The following is a 19,267-nucleotide window of genomic DNA, read 5'->3' on the forward strand; positions in this document are numbered from 1 at the left end:
CTCTCCTCTCTGTGTAACTCTTTCAAATAAATAAAATAAAATAAAGTTCTACCTATGCTATCTCTTCTAGTTTTATCATACAGACATGTAGCTCCAGGGCTGCTACACTCTTGCAAAGTATTCAAAATGAGGACAGGAAGACTCCACTCAGTAGAAATTTTGTTGCCAACTCTTTAGCTATCTGCAATTGCAAAACTGGAATTAATCCCATCCCAAGAGCATTAAATCTGAAGCAAAAGAAAGATACGGCATGTAAATAATAAAACTCAGACAAAGTGACATGGGTGAGGCTTAAAGTGCCTAAAGTACAGCCACCAGGACATACCTAAGAGATCTAATCTACCAAAAAGTATAAAAGAAGAGAAAAATACCTAGAGTTTTACCAATGACACTGTTAACAGCGTTTATCCAAAAACCCAACAAAGGGCAAACAGAAAGTACAGGGAACCAGATACCACCTGCTAAGGATCTGCCAAAGAGAAATTATCTATTGAGGAAATCTGTGAAACTCAGAGTCATGAACACTGCATAAATAAGCTTTCTCTTCGATAAGTACAGGAAGACACTTAGGCACTGAGAGAGAACAAATGAAAAAGAGAAAGAAAAAGGGGTTTAACCCCACTCAGCATGGCAACACCAGCCGTAAAATTTTTAAGAATATGATTCATCCCTATGGATAAAATCAGAATATTGATCAAGAGAAAATTTGTTTTTTACCACCTTTGTGCAAAGTACTCTAAATATAGATCTATCATCTTAAAATAAATATGTAATTATAATTTCTGATGAAGAAACTGACTATGGGGGCACAGTTCTTCTAACATTAAAATTTATTCTTCCCTAGGAAGAACTTTTTCTAAGGATTTGGGCCCTGCCTCTCCCCGTCTACATCAAAATTCTGAATGGAGGCTGGCGCTGTGATGCAGGTTAATCCTCCGCCTGTGGTGCTGGCATCCCATATGAGCACCAGCATCCAATATGGGCGCCGTTTCTAGTCCTGGCTGCCCCTCTTCCAATCCAGCTCTCTGCTGTGGACTGGGAAAGCAGAAGATGGCCCAAGTCCTTGGGCCCCTGCACCCATATGAGAGACCCAGAAGAAGCACCCGACTCCTGGCTTCAGATTGATGCAGCTCTGGCCGTTGCTGGCCATTTGGGGAGTGAACCAACAGAAGGAACACCCTTCTCTCTGTCTTTCCCTCTCAGTATCTGTAACTCTACCTCTCAAATAAATAAAATATTTTTTAAAAAATCTGAATAATCACTGTTCAGATGACTACATTATCATCAGTCAATACTTGGAAATGTGGCATGTACACAATACCCAAAGGTGGGTATAGAAGCTGACAGTTGGCTATAAATGGTCTTAGCCCAGTTTCTCCTCACTGGCTCAATTTTTAAAATATTTTTAGTTATTTGAAAGGCAGAATGACAGAGAAAGAGAGATAAAGAGAAATTATGTGCCACCCATTTGCCAAATGCCTTTAACAGCCAGGGCTGGGCCATACTGAAGCCAGGAGCCAGAAATTCCATCCTGGTCTCCCACTAGGGCGGCAGGAACCCAAGTACTTGGGCCATCATCCACTGCCTCCAGGCTCATTAGCAGGAAGCTGGATTGGAAGTATGGAGTAGTCAGGACTAGAGCTGGGACTCTGATATGGGATATGTCATGCAGGTGTCCCAACCAGAAACTTACCTTTCTATACCACAATGCCTGCCCCACTGGCTCAATTTTAATACTTATCACTGTTGAATTACATTTTTTATCTCTGTATCATTCAGGCCATCTCCACACTCTTCTGTTTCTCCTGGACACTGACTATAACACTACAATGCTGATACCATTTTAAAAAGGTTACTTTTCCCCATGACCTCTTGTATATAATAACAACCTGGGCCGGCGCCACGGCTCACTAGGCTAATCCTCTGCCTTGCGGTGCCGGCACACCGGGTTCTAGTCCCGGTCGGGGCGCCGGATTCTGTCCCGGTTGCCCCTCTTCCAGGCCAGCTCTCTGCTGTGGCCAGGGAGTGCAGTGGAGGATGGCCCAAGTGCTTGGGCCCTGCACCCCACGGGAGACCAGGATAAGTACCTGGCTCCTGCCATCGGATCAGCACGGTGCGCTGGCTGCAGCACGCCGGCCGCAGCGGCCATTGGAGGGTGAACCAACGGCAAAAGGAAGACCTTTCTCTCTGTCTCTCTCTCTCTCACTGTCCACTCTGCCTGTCAAAAAAAAAAAACAAAAAAACAAAAACAAAAAAACCTGTATAACTCTTTAAAAGCTGAAAAACATACCTTACTTGGCCTTAAAATTGAAATTACAGACAGTGGGAATTATTTTAATTAAGGACATAAGTAACGTATCTACCAAATATTGTGTGTGAGTCTCATCTAAATGCTGATTAGAAAAAACTGTAGGCCGGTGCCGCGGCTCACTAGGCTAATCCTCCGTCTGCAGCACCGGCACCCCGGGTTCTAGTCCCGGTTGGGGTGCCAGGTACTAGTCCCGGTTGCTGCTCTTTCAGTCCAGCTCTCGGCTGTGGCCAGGGAGTACAGTGGAGGATGGCCCAAGTGTTTGGGCCCTGCACCCGCATGGGAGACCAGGAGGAAGCACCTGAATCCTGGCTTTGGATTGGCGCAGTGCGCCGGCCATAGCGGCCATTTTGGGGTGAACCAACGGAAGGAAGACCTTTCTCTAAGAAAAATATAAAAAAAAAAAAAAGAAAGAAAAGAAAAGAAAGAAAAAACTGTAACAAGACATTTCTGAGACAGGAACCTTGAAAGAGCAATGGTTAATTTTTTAACTATAACAATGCTGCTGTGGTCATGTTACAACCTTTAACTTCCACACCCCAAATACTCATATCTGTAGAAATACATTTTGAAATACTTATGGATGAAATTACATGAGACCTGGACTTGCTTTAAAATATTTCAGGGAATGGATGAAGGAGAATGGGTGAAATACAGATGCAATGATTGGCAAAATATTGCTACTGAAGCTAGGTGATGAGTACATGGCAGCTCATTAAACTATTCTCTAGATTACCTTGTATACGTCTGAGAAAAAATTTTTTAAAGATTCATTTATTTTATTTGAAAGGCAGAGCTACAGGGAGAGAGAGAGAGAGAGACAGAGAGATCTTCCATCCTCTGGTTCACGCCCCAAATGTCCACAATGGCTAAGTCTAGGCCACACTGAAGTCAGGAGCCAGAAGCTTCCTTCAGGCCTCCCATGTGGGTACAGGGGCTCAGAGATTTGGCCCATCTTCCACTGCTTTCCCAGGCACATTAGCAGAAATCTGGGTCAGAAATGGAGCAGCAAGGACTCAAACCAGTGCCCATTCGGGAGGCTGGCATCACAAGTGGCAACTTAACCGGCTACACCACAATAACAATCCCTGACAAATTTTATAATAAAAAGTTAAGGAGGGGGCCCAGTGCCATGGTGTAGTGGGTAAAGTCACCGCCTGCAGTGCTGGCATCCCATATGGGCACCAGTTCGAGTCCCAGCTGCTCCATTTCTGATCCAGCTCTCTGCTATGGCCTGGGAAAGCAGTGGAAGATGGCCCAAGTCCTTGGACTCTTGCACCATGTGGGAGACCTAGAAGAAGCTCCTGGCTCCTGGCTTCAGATCAGCCAAGCTCCAGCCATTGCAGCCATTTTGTGAATGAACCAGTGGATGGAAGACCTCTTTCTGCCTCTGCCTCTCTGTAACTCTGCCTTTCAAATAAATAAACCTTAAAAAAAAAAAAAAAAAAAAAAAAAAAGAATACCTAGGAGAGCCTAAGCATATGTGTACTTTGGGAAATTTCAAAAATTCTGGCCAGGGCACTGCTCAGTCTTGCTGAATTCTACAGCGTTATTGAAACAGGATTTTTAAACAGACCATGTAGAGAACTTAGTTCATTCAGCCAATAATGAAGCTACTTGACTTTTCATGCTAACAAATCAATAACCATTCATATTGGGAGAAAAATTCCGCAAGAGCCTGAAATTTTTAGTGTAATTTTTTTCTTTTTCTTCCTATTCTCTTTTTTAATAAATAAGAGAACAGAGGGACAGAGAGGTTAAAGGACATGCTCAAACATCACACAACAAAGACAGTGACAGAACCAGAACTGGAAGCTGCATTCTTAACCTTTAGCTCAATTCTTTCTTCTAAATCATTGTTTTCAAAAATTTCTGACCACCTAGAGTGACGCCAGGACAAGAAAACTCAAACTAGAACACTCTAAAACTAAATAAATTTCAGATCTGCTAACGGACAATACATATTTTCTTCCTTTGGGAAAAGGAAGCCTTTCATTTTCATTGATAAAGGATTAAGAACCCAATTTTCCCTCTTCAGTTCCTCTCAATGAAATGAAGAGTAACAACATTCCCTTCCTCTAGCAACAGTCATCAGTGTCCCTGGCAAAAATAGAACATAGCTTTCATTTCTTTTGATGAGATTATTGTTATTCTGAATCAGGAAATGCCGGTATTCCAGAGAAGCAAAAATTGTCTTTTAAAATCTCATACTTCAAAGAGCAGTTTCCCAGTTTTATAGGTGTTAAGGTCCTCACTGGCAGCAATAAGTACCATCTTGTCTTTGTAGTAAGACATGAACAATTTTAATAGGAAAAAAAAATGCTCCATTTATCTCTTTTTGGTATATGGGGACCATGAATTCTGATTAAAAAGCCAAAGCACTATGCTTGGGCTATTAGTGATTGGCAAAAGTTCACATTAATTTCTAAGATAGTTTCTAAAAGAATGATTAGAAATTTCACACTTTGCTCATTGCTTTTTTAGAAGGGCTAATACCACAAAGGCAAATTTCCTTCCATATTCTTCTCTCCTTTACCAAGGACTTCTGGTTCAGTTTCCATTCAGCAACAAATATTTAATCTGGTTTAAAGTCAAGTTAGTTCACATACAAACTTTCAGATTAGTGAAGGGAACAGACACAGCACAGTGGTTCGGATTGTGGGCTCTGTAATTGGAACACCTAAGTTACAACCTTGGGTAGGTTGGTTAAAATTTCTCTGGGTCTTGGTTACCATATCTATAAAATATGGAAATAATATGTACCTCTATAGGATTACCAGAATTAAGTCATGTATAGACTTAACATATAGTAAATGTTCTATAAATATAAGCAATTATTACTCTGAATTATAGAATCTCACCTACAGGATGGGAAAGGTCAGGGAAAATAAGAGGTACAACAGAAAGGGAAAAGGAAGAGCTAAGACTAGCTTTAGTGAAACAAAGCTGAAGTTACAGGGCAATTTCAAGGGAGACAAAACTGATTTATATTATACTGTGGAAGGATGAGAAAAGGTATTTCAATATTAGAGAAGATACTTCAATATTAAGATAGCATCTTTCCTAGAGAGGGAAGAGGGATTTGGGAGATACAGTCAAATAATGCTTGCAAGACATCCACAGCCTCCTCAGAAGACAGCACTGCCAGTGCAAGTGTTATGGGGAAGAGGCGCTGGCTGCTAGTTACTGCGAGGAGCTCATGCTTCTTCAGCACAAAAACACATCAGATCTACCTCTCTTACGGTTGACCCCACAGCACAGAAAGTTGAAACCTAATAAGGAAAAACAGAGAGTTATCACTTACTTAGGGGTTCCACTTGCTTACAGTAGCAGGATAAACATAAGTTTTTTTAAAAAGATTTATTTTATTTAGGCCGGCGCCGCGGCTCACTAGGCTAATCCTCCGCCTAGCGGCGCCGGCACACCGGGTTCTAGTCCCGGTTGGGGCGCCAGATTCTGTCCCGGCTGCCCCTCTTCCAGGCCAGCTCTCTGCTGTGGCCCGGGAGTGCAGTGGAGGATGGCCCAGGTGCTTGGTCCCTGCACCCCATGGGAGACCAGGAAAAGCACCTGGCTCCTGGCTCCTGCCATCGGATCAGCGCGGTACGCCGGCCGCAGCGCGCCAGCCGCGGCGGCCATTGGAGGGTGAACCAACGGCAAAAGGAAGACCTTTCTCTCTGTCTCTCTCTCTCACTGTCCACTCTGCCTGTCAAAAAAAAAAAAAAAAAAAAAAAAAAAAGATTTATTTTCTTTATTTGAAAGTCAGAGTTACAGAGGGAGGTAGAGATAGAGAGAGAGGTCTTCCATTAGCTGGTTCACTCTCCAGATGGCTGCAACGGCCGGAGCTGCACCAATCCGAAGCCAGGAGCCAGGAGCTTCTTCCAGGTCTCCCATGTGGGTGCAGGGGCCCAAGGACCTGGGCCATCCACCACTGCTTTCCCAGGCCATAGCAGAGAGCTGGATCAGAAGAGGATCAGCTGGGACTAGAACTGGTGCCCATAGGGATGCCAGCGCCTCAGGCCAGGGTTTTTAACCCGCTATGCCACAGCACCAGCCCCAGACATAAGATTTTATGTGTGTGTGTGTTTTTTTTTTTTTTTTTTTTTTTTTTGGACAGGCAGAGTGGACAGTGAGAGAGAGAGACAGAGAGAAAGGTCTTCCTTTACCGTTGGTTCACCCTCCAATGGCAGCCGCTGCCGGCGCGCTGCGGCCAGCACACCGCGCTGATCCGATGGCAGGAGCCAGGAGCCAGGTGCTTTTCCTGGTCTCCCATGGGGTGCAGGGCCCAAGCACCTGGGCCATCCTCCACTGCACTCCCGGGCCACAGCAGAGGGCTGGCCTGGAAGAGGGGCAACCAGGACAGAATCCGGCGCCCCGACCGGGACTAGAACCCGGTGTGCCGGCGCCGCTAGGCAGAGGATTAGCCTAGTGAGCCGCGGCGCCGGCCCCCAGACATAAGATTTTAAGTAGAACTTGGTCTGATCCCTAGCACCATACTGTGAAATGAGATGTTCTAGGTAATGTCCAGAAAACAGAAGGAAATCCTCTACAAAAGCTGCAGGAGTGGTCACAAAATTAATACTCCAAGTCATTTCACTCTGCAATGAATCCAGATCAGCAAATTTTTCAGTTATAAGGTTCCTTGGTGGGGGCCGGTGCTGTGGCATAGCGGGTGAAGCCGCCGCCTGCAGTGCCAATATCCCATATGGGCACTGGTTTGAGTCCTGGCTGCTCCACTTCTGATCCAGCTCTCTGCTATGGCTTGGGAAAGCAGTAGAAGATGGCCCAAGTCCTTGGGCCCCTGCACCCGCGTGGAACACCTGAAGAAGCTCCTGGCTTCGGATCGGCACAGCTCCAGCTGCTGCAGCCAATTGAGGAGTGAACCAGCGGATAAAGACCTCTCTCTCTGCCTCTCCTCTATGTAACTCTGACTTTCAAATAAATAAATAAATCTTTAAAAAAAAATAGGCTCCTTGGCATACAGGAACCTTACTAGGGTATTATATAATACTGTTAATCCATAGATACTAAAACTGGAATGAACCTAATGAACAAGAAGAGATTGGTTATATAAATCATGGTGCAATTGTAACATGGAATATTATATAACCATTATTTTACGTACATTTATGAGTAGGATATCACAATAAACTTCTGAAGAGAGAAAAAGTGAAAAAAAGATATCATTTTTGTGAAACATTTTTCTAAAAGCTAATAGGTACTTACACACATAAAGTCCAAATGACTACATATCAAAATGTCAAAATATCACCATCTCTTGATAGGTTCATTTTGTAACTTTAAATTTCTCTTTTCCCTTTACTACCTAAACCTTCTTTAACAAGTATTTTAATGCATACATTATTTAATAAATAAAAATGATAGGAGCTGGCACTGTGGCACACTGGGTAAAAGCTCTGGCATCCCAAATGGGCTCCAGTTCCTGTCCCTGCTGCTCCACTTCCCATCCAGCTCCCTGGGAAAGCAGCAGAGGATGGCCCAAGTGCTTGGGCCCCTGCACCTACACGCAAGACCTGGAAGACTCTCCTCGCTTCTTGCTTCTTGCTTTGGCCTGGCCCAGTCCCAGCCATTGTGCCATTTGGGGAGTCAACCAGTGGATGGATGATTCATTTTCTCTTTCTCTCTGTCTCTCTCCCTCTCTCCCCCTTTCTCTGTAACTCTGCCTTTCAAATAAATCAGTCAATCTTAAAAAAAGAAAAGGATACACAGGGAAGACTTTATTCTCATTCATTTAGCTTTATAACCTATTCTTCCCACTAAGCCACTACTTAGTCCCATACATATAAACCATGGACATTCCCCAAAAAAGATTAACTCAAGCTCATTATAATGTTAAACTGTTACAAAGATAAGCTAGAAAGAAAAATGTGAGATGAAATTGCCTACAATGCTGACAATCCCAAACTAAAAATAAGCATGATTCCTATACATACAGCCACTCTTTCTCAGCTACATATTACTTTGAGATGCCCATATAGCTGGAAACAAACCTGTATTAGGACATATGACAGAGGCTCACTTTGGAAAAGGGAACCTTATCTCTCTGAATATCAATGGTCTCTTACAAAGGGGAATGCTGAATTCACAGTATTTTATGGAAACCAAGACTTCAAAAAATATTAAAAAAAAGAACAACCCTAGCCTCTAAATTATGAAAATCAGCTATGAAATCATTAATGCTACTAAAGTAATTTCAGAAAGTTGAAGTGGAAACAACTCTGTCGATTCTTGTTAAAACATAAAGTTGAATCATCATACCATGTCACCGAAAATTTTTCTGAGTAATTGTACCAGTCATAGGGAAGCACTCCATTTTACTCCTTGGCCCCACCCTAAATTGTTTGTGGTGAAAAAAGCACTAAAAGGGCTGATCTCTGGTCACTTGGCAAAACACCACTGTGATTCTACATGAATTTGCTTGTTATTACTAAGCCACTAGCGATTAAAATTTACCACTGAAAGGAAAAAGTGAAGGAAAAAAAACATCAGCATAGTTTCAAAAAATATGAAAAAGGCAACTTTCGGAGAAATGTGCTAGCCTTAAAAAGAGGAGCTAATTTACACACAGATATTTTCAGATAGTGAACAGCTCTGAAGTGAGCTGCCCTTCCCTCCAGCATGTAAAACAAAACAGAGTTGGCCTTAATAGCAGAGCCTCTCCCTGCGCTTTCAGAGCAGAAGCCTTTCCGTCAGAGACGAGATGACATCATCTACCAGATGAGAAACCAAGCAGTGTGTGGCTGACTTCCATGTTTGAAGTACCACGTATAACTGGGAGACGCCAGAGGCTTGCCAGATATACATTCCTCACCCAGCTGGAGGTTAGGTAATTGAGAAACTACCCCAGGGAATTTATTCAAAGATTCACCAACGATCTACACAAACCTGTCAATAATCCCCGTATTAAGAGAACAAAGAGATAAGCAGGTTTTTTTGAAAGCAAAATGTTAATTCTTGGTTGACAAAATTAAGAGCCAGAAACTTTAAAAGAAAAACAAAAAGCAAAAACAGCCTCCCCCTTTACAATAAAATCAAAACCAAAATCAACTTAATTGTTCATTGTACTATTTGAAGCGATCTTTCTTTATGGTCCTGGTTAACTTGGACTACTGAAAGTTATCCTGACTACACTCTCTACACCCTTGCACGTGGGAAGTACAATATTTCTCCAAATGAAAATACTCATTCATGTGTGTGAAATGTCAGCCTGCCTACTGAGCACACGACTCTAAGCAATAGCACTTAAAAAAAACTGTACCATCACTACATGACTTAAGAAAACCAAGCCACATCTCACAGAAAAGCTAAGTCCTGGCAGTGTCATTTTTCCCTAAGGATCTTTTAGGAAAAGTCAGAAAGGCAAGGATGCTCCTAGAAACAAACGCTCAAAAGCAGTTTCATCTACTAGTCCCAGGGTTATCTCAGCTAAGAGGTAACAAAAAGCATTACAAAGAATGAGCAGCAGATTCGTTAATATTTACCTTGATAACACATACTGTATGTATCACCTTTTTTTTTTTTTTACAGGCAGAGTGGACAATGAGTGTGAGAGAGAGAGAGAGAGAGAGAGACAGAGAGAGAGAGAGAGAGAGAGAGAGAGAGAGAGAGAGAGAGAAAGGTCTTCCTTTTGCCGTTGGTTCACCCTCCAATGGCCGCCGCGGCCGGCGCGCTGCGCCCATCCGAAGGCAGGAGGCAGGTGCTTATCCTGGTCTCCCATGGGGTGCAGGGCCCAAATACTTGGGCCATCCTCCACTGCACTCCCTGGCCACAGCAGAGAGCTGGCCTGGAAGAGGGGCAACCGAGACAGAATCCGGTGCCCCGACTGGGACTAGAACCCGGTGTGCCGGCGTCGCTAGGCGGAGGATTAGCCTATTGAGTCACGGCGCTGGCCTGTATGTATCACTTTACAACTAATATCTTTCTGAACCTTGGTTTCCTAATTTGGAAAATGAGAGAGTTAAATTAAAATAGTTGTGTATGGTCTCCTCTCCCTCTTTTTTGCTTCTAGTTTTACAAAGGCAAATTTTATGTTTCATAGACCTCAAATATGTATCATTTGGCAATAGAATTTGGAAATTATGAAAAAAAAATCTTGAGTCTCCTGAATAAACACTCATGGCCAAAAGGCATTTGAGATACTTGGCAGATGGCCACCTCCTAATTCTATTTCCAAATCTAGCTCTACATATCTTGAAAAGGTAATGAATGCATTTTGCTGAATTAGAATAGACATATTTCAGCACAGAAACTCTAACTTTAATGATATCATAAGAAGCATTAATACACTTCAAGACAATTATCTCCTTCTACAAGAAATCAGAAGTATGGCCAAGTTACCTCCCTGCCATTAGTGCCCTTTTTTATAGGTCCTTATCAATGAGAACTTGAAGTTTACCAACACTATGCACAGAAAAGCTAATATACTCTACATAACCATCCTCAAAACAAAACAAAACCCTTCCCATTCCCACCACCCAACTTTCCCACCTCACCTTCCCTTAGCCCACACTTCCAAAATATCCCCTATCAACTACACTGAGCCTTTGGAATAGTGATTATGGGTTCATTTCATATTGCTGTGTTAAGTGTACAAAGCAAATAGTACGATATATTAAACTCCTTAAAGGATCCTGTCTGCCTATCTTTTTTATAAATTAATACATAGTATATGCAGCCATTACAAAAAAACAGACTGGAATTTACAAGAATGAAAAAGAGACTGGAGGGGCCAGCACTGTGACCCAGTGGGTTAACACCCTGGCCTGAAGCACCAGCATCTCATATAGGTGCCGGTTCGAGATCTGGCTGCTCCTCTTCTGATCTAGCTCTCTGCTGTGGCCTGGGAAAGCAGTGGAAGATGGTTCAAGTCCTTGGGCCCCTGCACCCACGTGGGAGATCCGTAAGAAGCTCCTGGCTTTGGATCGGTGCAGCTCTGGCCAATGCAGCCAACTGGGGAGTGAACTAACAGGGAAGACCCTTCTCCCTCCCTCCCTCCCTCTCTCTCTCTCTGTAACTCTGACTTTCAAAAAGTAAATAAATCTTGAAAAAAAAAAAAGAAAGAAAGAAAAAGAGATTGGAGACAGAGTTAAGAAAGATGGAGGGAATTCAATTTAAATTAAGTCCACTTCAAACAGAAAACAATAGAAATAAAGCTTACAGGAGATATGAAAAGGGGCCAGTGCAATGGTGCCGCCATTTGTGATGCTGGCACCCCACATCTGAATGCCGGTTTGAGTCCCAGCTTCAGCCACTGTGACCATCTGAAAAGTGACCAGTGGGGTCAGTGCTGTGGCATAACACGTTAAGCCGCTTCCTGCAACATTGGCATCCCATGTGGCATATTGGGTAAGCTGCCACTGTGACACCAGCATTCCACAGGGGCGCCAGTTTGAGTCCAGGCTGCTCCACTTCCAATCCAACTCTCTACTAGTGTGTCTGGGAAAAGCAGCAGCAGCAGATGGTCCCTTGGCCCCTGAACCTAACATGGGAGACCTGGAAGAAGCTCCTGGCTCCTGGCTCAGGCCTGGCCCCACCCTGGCTGTTGCAGCCATTTCGAGTGAACCAAGGGATGGAAGATACCTCTGTTTCTCCCTTTCTCTCTTTTTAAAGACTTATTTATTACCTTGAGAGGCATAGTTACAGAGAGGAGAGACAGGTTTTCCATTGGCTGGTTCACTGCCCAAAGGCCGCCATGGCCACAGCTGAGCCGATCGATCTGAAATCAGGAGCCCGGAGCTTCTTAGGGGCCTCCCAGGCAGGTGAGCATTTGGGGAGTGAACCAGAAGATGACAGATCGCTCTTGCTCTGTCACTCTGCTTTCAAATAATAAATAGATATTTAATAAAACAAAAGACACAGAAGACAAAAACAAAAAACCAAAACCACAACATCCACAAGCACCTCTACCACTGGAATTACCAGATTACAGGAGAGTTTTCTTTTTCTTTTTCTTTTCTTTTTTTTTTTTTTTTTTTGACAGGCAGAGTGGACAGCTAGAGAGAGAGACAGAGAGAAAGGTCTTTCTTTGCTGTTGGTTCACCCTCCAATGGCCGCCGCGCTGATCCAATGGCAGGAGCCAGGTACTTCTCCTGGTCTCCCATGGGGTGCAGGGCCCAAGCACTTGGGCCATCCTCCACTGCACTCCCGGGCCACAGCAGAGAGCTGGCCTGGAAGAGGAGCAACCGGGACAGAGTCCGGCACCCCAACCAGGACTAGAACCCGGTGTGCTGGCGCCGCAAGGTGGAGGATTAGCCTAGTGAGCCGCGGCGCCGGCCCAGGAGAGTTTTCTAGTGGGGTCACCACAATAGACTGATGAGGCTAACACTACGCACCTCAAGCAAAAACGCTTCAATCTTGTGCCTTCTGGGGTTGGGGAGATGGGGGGAGAGGATTCAGGAAAAGAACTGTAGTTATTCTAAATCATCTGTGCTCCTGATAAAAATCATATAGGTGAGTGGTAACTATTTCAAACATTCTGGTCTGAGGCAGAGGGAGCTACAGTTCCTGATCAACTAAGGTTTCAAGTGTTTTTCCTTGGGGGACTAACATGATTTTATCACCTGGCTCTTATTTCAGGGGAGCATCCTAACTTTCCTTTCTAACCCTCCTACTAACTTCAAGTCAGCTCTCCAAAACAAACTTTTGCCTTTATAGTAAAAGGGGATTCAGCAGATGAATTTCAAGCTCTTGATGGACCACAGGAAGTTAAACTAGAGATAAAGAATATCTGAAAACTGGTTTGACAGACAGTGGCACTGTTAACAGCACCTCATCAAGGCTGATTTTATTAAGAGGTGCCATGTTCAACTATAAGGATGGAGAGCACAAAGGAATAAATTTCCTTTATACACTAAGCAACTGAGATCACACAGCAAACTGCACCATGTTTATATTATAACAATCAAAGTGCAAGCATGAACACAGCGTGACTGCACAAGGAGTTAAGCCACAAGCTTACAGTGCCAGCATCCCATACTGGAGTGCAGGATCAAGTCCCAGCTGTTTTGCTTCCAATTCAGCTCCACGTTGGTGTGCCAGGGAAGGCACACGTTTCTGGGCCCCTGCCACCCATGTGGGAGATCAGATGGTGTTCCAGGCTCCTGGCTCTGCCCCAGCCATGGCTGTTGCAGCCATCTGCCTTTGAATTAAATATTTTTATAAAAATGAACATATGGGGGCCAACATTGTGGGTAGTGGGTAAAGCCACCGCCCATGACACTGGCATCACATATAGGTGCTGGTTCGTGTCCTGGCTGCTCCACTTCCCATCCAGCTCCCTGCTAATGGCCTAGGAAAAGCAGAAGATGGCCAAGTGTTTGTGGATTCCTGTCACTAACATAGGAGATCTCAATGAAGCTCCTGGCTTTGGCCTGGCTCAGCCTGGTGACTGAAGTCAACTGAAGAATGAACCAGCAAACCGAAGATCTCTCTCTCCCTCTATCTCTGTAACTCTGACTTTCAAATAAATAAATCTTTTTTTAAAGAATGAACATGATTGGCCGGTGCCACGGCTCAATAGGCTAATCCTCCGCTTGCAGCGACGGCACATCGGGTTCTAGTCCCAGTTTGGATGCCGGATTCTGTCCTGGTTGCCCCTCTTCCAGGCCAGCTCTCTGCTGTAGCCCAGGAATGCAGTGGAGGATGGCCCAAGTCCTTGGGCCCTGCACCCGCATGGGAGACCAGGAAAAGCACCTGGCTCCTGATCAGTGCAGCGCGCCGGCCGCAGCGGCCATTGTGGGGTAAACCAACAGAAGGAAGACCTTTCTCTGTCTCTCTCTCTCACTGTCCACTCTGCCTCTCAAAAAAAAAAAAAAAAAAAAAAAAAAAAGAACATGATTATGGTTACTGTAAGCTGATTTCATTTATAATAGTCTCATCCAAATTCAAACACAGTAACAATTCCATTGGAAAAAATGTTAAACATCTCTTAGAACTTATGGCTTGCTCTATCCTCTGCAGTTCACTTGTCAGCTGTACAGAAGACCAGCTGCAGCCCAATGCTTTAACAATTTAGATAAGGGTTTATTACGGACAAAATAATTCCTTAATTTGAATGTCCCCCAATTTTCTGAACTCAAAGGTTATGAATGCCTTATCAAAAACTGTCAATCTGTCCCTGAACTATGACAGTCATTTCACATCCACTTTCTACATCAAGAGAAAATCATGGCCGGCGCCATGGCTCAATAGGCTAATCTTCCGCCTGCAGCGCTGGCACACCGGGTTCTAGTCCCAGTCGGGGCAACAGATTCTGTCCCGGTTGCCCCTCTTCCAGGCCAGCTCTCTGCTGTGGCCCGGGAGTGCAGTGGAGGATGGCCCAAGTGCTTGGGAGACCAAGAGAAGCACCTGGCTCCTGCCATCGGATCAGCGCGGTGCACTGGCTGCGGCAGCCATTGGAGGGTGAACCAACAGCAAAGGAAGACCTTTCTGTCTGTCTCACTGTCCACTCTGTCTCTCAAAAAAAATTAAAAAAAAAGAGAGAGAGAGAGAGAGAGAGAAAATCATGTCTTTAGGATTTCAGTGAAACATCCAAGAACAAAAAACCGGTTTCAGGATGGGTAAAACACATGAACCTGACTTTCTGGCTTTCCTCCCTTGATTTCTACAAGGCTAGCCTCGAGTCTTTAACAACTCAGGAGATCATAAGCCACTACTTATTTTTGCCAATTTCCTAATTCCCCTGTCACCATCCCAACAGAAAAGCACTCTCCCCTAATCACAAATAAAACCCTTAACCTTTTCTGCACTAGAATCAAACATGCTATACAATTCAAAAACCTATCTTTAAAAGAAAAAATTCTATTAAATTTACTGAAGCAGGCAATTGGTGCAGTACTGCAGTATTTAAAATGCTGCTTGGGATGCTCATATCCCTCATCTTGAGAGCCTGGTTCAAGTTCTAGCTCTTCCACTGGCTTCTGATCCAGATTCCTGCTAATGCACAACCTAGGAGGCAATGATAATGACTCAAGTACTTGGGCCTCTGCCACCCATACAGGAGACATGCATTGGGTTCTGGGTACTGGTCTGGTTAGGGCCCAGCCCTGGTTGTTGTGAGCATTTGGAGAATGAACCAGCGGAAGATATATCTCTCTCTCTGCCTTTTAAAAAAAATGAAAATAAATTTTTAAAAATAAGCGAACATGCAGATACACAAGAAAAGGCAACACTGCGTATCGCATACAATAAGTATAATGTTTTCAGGTTTATTTACAAAAAGAATTTTTTCTTAATCCAGCTGTTCCAGAAGTCAAAGGAGCACAGGAGGACCTACAAAACAAAAGATAAGGGGTAAAGCCACAGCCTGCAGGGCCTATGGGCGCCAGTGCAAGTCCTGATTCCACACTTCCAATCCAGCTCTCTGCTATGGTCTGGGAAAGAAGATGGCCCAAGTCCTTGGGACCCTGCACCTGCGTAGGAGACCCAGAAGAAGCTCCTGGCTCCTGGCATACGGCCTGGCCCAGTGCTAGTTGTTGTGGCCATTTGGGGAGGAAACCAGTGGATGGAAGACTTCGCTCTCTCCTTTCCTCCCTCTGTCTCTGTCTCTCTGTAACTCTGCCTTTCCAATAAATACATAAATCTTTTTTTAAAAAAAGTAATCAGGCAGTTTTTAAAACGTATTTATGTATTTATTGGAAAGGCAGAAGTTACAGAGAGGGAAGAGGGAGAGAGAGGCCAGGGCCACAAGCGAGAAAGAGAGAAACAGAGACAGAATTTTTGATCCACTGGCTCACTCCCCCAATGACCAAAACAGGCCAGGGCTGGGCCAGGCCAAAGCCAGGAGCTTCATCCTGGTCTCCCACCCAGGTGCAGGGGCTCAAGTACTTGGACCTTCTTTCACAGCTTTCCCAGCCACCCTAGCAGGGACCTGGATCGAAAGTGAAATAGCAGGACTTGAACAAGAGCCTATTTGCAATGGCGCTACAGGTGGTGGCTTAACCCACTGTGCCAGAGTGGCACCCCCAGGCAATTTATTTCTAACTCAGACTTTGTTTATATCTTTACTTAATATATAAACACACTAAGAGTCAAGGAGCTGTAAGTTTCACTGAAATGTATTTTTAGACCTTCTGCTGAAAACACAAAAACATTTATAACTGGTAACCCTAGATCTGGCACTAAACATAAAAATATTAAATAGTAACATCTAAAAAATATAAAGACTATCTGAAATTGGAGTAGAGGCAGAAGAGGAGAAAAATATATCAAATAATTCCTTATTACTCCTAAACCTGCCTGGTCGGTAGGTACCTCATGAGACTCAAACTGTGGGACATAAACACTGCTTTTAAGATTTAACCTGGTTTCTGGTTCCTAACAGAGAGAATACATGACTTGATGGTTGAAAAATCTGATTAAAGACCAAACACAACCATTCTTCCTTCTGGGTTGTGGAGCAGGAGAAACAGGTTTCAAGTTAAGAAGTTACTATAGGGGCCGGCACTGTGACGTAGTAGATAAAGCTGCTGCCTGCAGTGCCGGCATCCCATATGCTTCGAGTCCAGCTGCTCCACTTCCAATCCAGCTCTCTACTATGGCCTGGGAGAGCAGCAGAATATGGCCCAAGTCCCTGGGCCCCTGCACCCACATAGGAGACCTAGAAGAAGCTCCTGGTTCCTGGCTTCGGATCAGCACAGCTCCGGCAGCTGCGGCCATCTGGGGAGTGAACCAGCAGATGGAAGAGCTCTCTCTCTCTCTCCCTCTCACTGTCTGTAACTCTGTCAAATAAATAAATAAAATCTTTAAAAATAAAGTTACTATATAAAAATTCTATCACTTTTACCTTATCCTTTTAAGTGCCTGGAATTTAGCCTGAATTGTTGCAGCCCTCTAATATTTTGTAAGGGAAAAATCGTCTCAAGAAACTAAAAAGAGATGCACATAAATAAAACTACAGCTTATGAAGAAGATACTTGCGACTATGAATTCCCCTCACTTGAACTGGAATGTTTAAGGTGGAACCATCTACTTAGGCAAGGACGCAATCTAGGGCAAAGGTAATGTCAAAATCTCAAGTCAAGTATCCAGCATCTGACAGCCTCTCCCGTTCAGCACAAAGGCAGCAGTCACTGAGGGACTCCAAGACATTTCTGACAGAAGCTCTAGAACAGTGTCTGACTCACATACCACCCCCCCACACCCCGACACATTTTCCCTCCTCCGCAAAATCTGCTGCTTTTCTTGTGGGCCCCCTCAGCCCTCCCTCCGCCTTCCTTAGCTCCCAACTACCCGAAGCTCTCTATATTCTCTGGCTCCATTCTCCAAGTTCCAGTTTCCTGACACATCCCAAGCATTCTTCCCATCCATTTCCTATTATGCAACATTCCCCTCCAGCACTTGGAGCGCGCACACACACACACCCATCCTTCTTTCTCAGGCATTATCCCCAACATCACTTCCCTACTGCACCTGCAGACTCCAGTCCATCTTCTCCAGCTGTTTTAATGCGATTTTCCCACATTCCTCCGGCTCTCACAAAACTTCTCATTATTTCCCAAACTTGGGCCAATCTAGAGACAGCACTCACCAAAGCAGTCATAGAAAACGAGGGGGGGGGGGGGGCAAGTGTGAAGGAATGACGCAGTAAGGGGTCTCTGAAAAAGTTCAAGTAACTCCCACATCCAACAAAACTCCTAATTCCCTCACTTTCCCAGTAATCGAGAAAGGGTCCAACGGCTTTTCCATACCTTTTAAGTTCCATGGCTTCTCTTCGACATTTTCATCCAGCTAACTCCACCATCAACTTGAAACTGACCTGCCTCCCACGCCAAGCAGCTCCCCTCACGCAACAGGCCTCCATTTTCCTAACACTCCCCCCTGCCCACTCAGAAAAGCGTCCTAGTTGAAAGTCCAGCCTTCCGTCCTCCTTACCGGGAATCCCTCGGACATTCCCAGCCACAGGTGCCCTCCCACGTCTTGCTCTTCCCCCCACCGCACAGCCCTCACCAGCCTCCTGCCCACGCCCCGCCCGGCTTACCTGAGATCGAGGTGCTGGAAGGGATCCCGGAATCCAAGGCTGAACACCCGACCGCCGACGGCCCAGAAGAGGCCGACGCCATCTTGGCAGCCCCCTCCCCGTCAGCGTCCTCGCTCCCTGTGAATCGGGCTCTTCCTCTTCTCGGAATCGAATCTTCCCCACGTCTCTTCACAAAACCCACGTTCTGAAGGCCACTTTCCCGCCCCCTCTGGGGCCTCTCAGACTCGTCCAGCCAACTCCTGGACCAGCTCAGGGCCGCACCATTCGCCTAGCATGGGGGGAGAACTCCTGTCTCGTGCCCCCTACGTAACTTCAACCGCCTTCCGCAGGAGCTGCTTTCGCCTTTCACAAGGGAGTAGCCTCAAGCTGGCTGCCGAGACCCCACGTCCGGACTAAACCACACCTAAAAGAAAAACGAAGCATGAGAGGTCCCGGAGCAGCGAACGCCCCCGCCCCCTCCTTCCTAGCCACAGCCTGTTTATCGCCCAACCCCACCGCTCCACTCGGGTGGCTAAGGAAATCCGCGCACTGCGCATGCGCCCAATCATCTCCGCGCTCCACTCAGTGGCGAGGACAGAGGAGTAAAGCCAATCAGGAGACTCTTGGTGGTCACGTGAGGCGAGTAGCTCCCGCCCTAACGCCTTCTCGGGTGAAGAAGACATGCGCGCGCCAGCCGGCTGACTGCTCCTACGGTGGCTCGGCGGGGCAGCGCTTTGAGAGGACCCCGTGATGGGGGCTCTGAGCTCCGGACGCGAGTCGACCCGGCCGGTCCTCTTCAGTTCCCAGCCCGGGAAAGAACTACGGACAGAACCGCTGGTTTCAAGGCACAGACGTTAAACAGTCGAGTATCGCAAAAACGATGTATGCCCCTAAAATCTTCCTAGCACTTTTCCGGGTTTACTACCTTGTTTACTGTTTGATTTAACGTGCGTGCGTGCCTTACTTTCCTCCTAGTGACATTTGAA

The 19,267-nt window shown here is 45.3% G+C and overlaps 1 protein-coding gene and 1 long non-coding RNA gene across 3 annotated transcripts in view; both read right to left on the reverse strand.

Annotated features, from left to right (window-relative positions):
• Positions 1 to 18,838, reverse strand: part of PIP5K1A (phosphatidylinositol-4-phosphate 5-kinase type 1 alpha) — a 50,763-nt gene extending 31,925 nt beyond the window's left edge. The window contains exon 1 of one of the 2 annotated variants that reach the window (XM_070077715.1): positions 18,303 to 18,838. In XM_070077715.1, coding sequence (XP_069933816.1) covers positions 18,303 to 18,384 — 82 coding nt within the window. In that variant the 5' untranslated portion in view covers positions 18,385 to 18,838. The remainder of the gene's footprint in view (positions 1 to 18,302) is intronic. The other variant, XM_051858709.2, reaches the window with a different exon arrangement.
• Positions 15,502 to 17,831, reverse strand: LOC127493752 (uncharacterized). Its single transcript, XR_007924288.2, has 2 exons — positions 17,735 to 17,831; positions 15,502 to 15,595 (listed from the first exon to the last, which is right to left on the reverse strand). It is a non-coding gene; the product is annotated as an uncharacterized lncRNA (long non-coding RNA).
• Positions 18,839 to 19,267: the final 429 nt, after the last annotated feature.

This window comes from Oryctolagus cuniculus, chromosome 7, assembly GCF_964237555.1.
Source record: "Oryctolagus cuniculus chromosome 7, mOryCun1.1, whole genome shotgun sequence".
NCBI lineage: Eukaryota > Metazoa > Chordata > Mammalia > Lagomorpha > Leporidae > Oryctolagus > Oryctolagus cuniculus.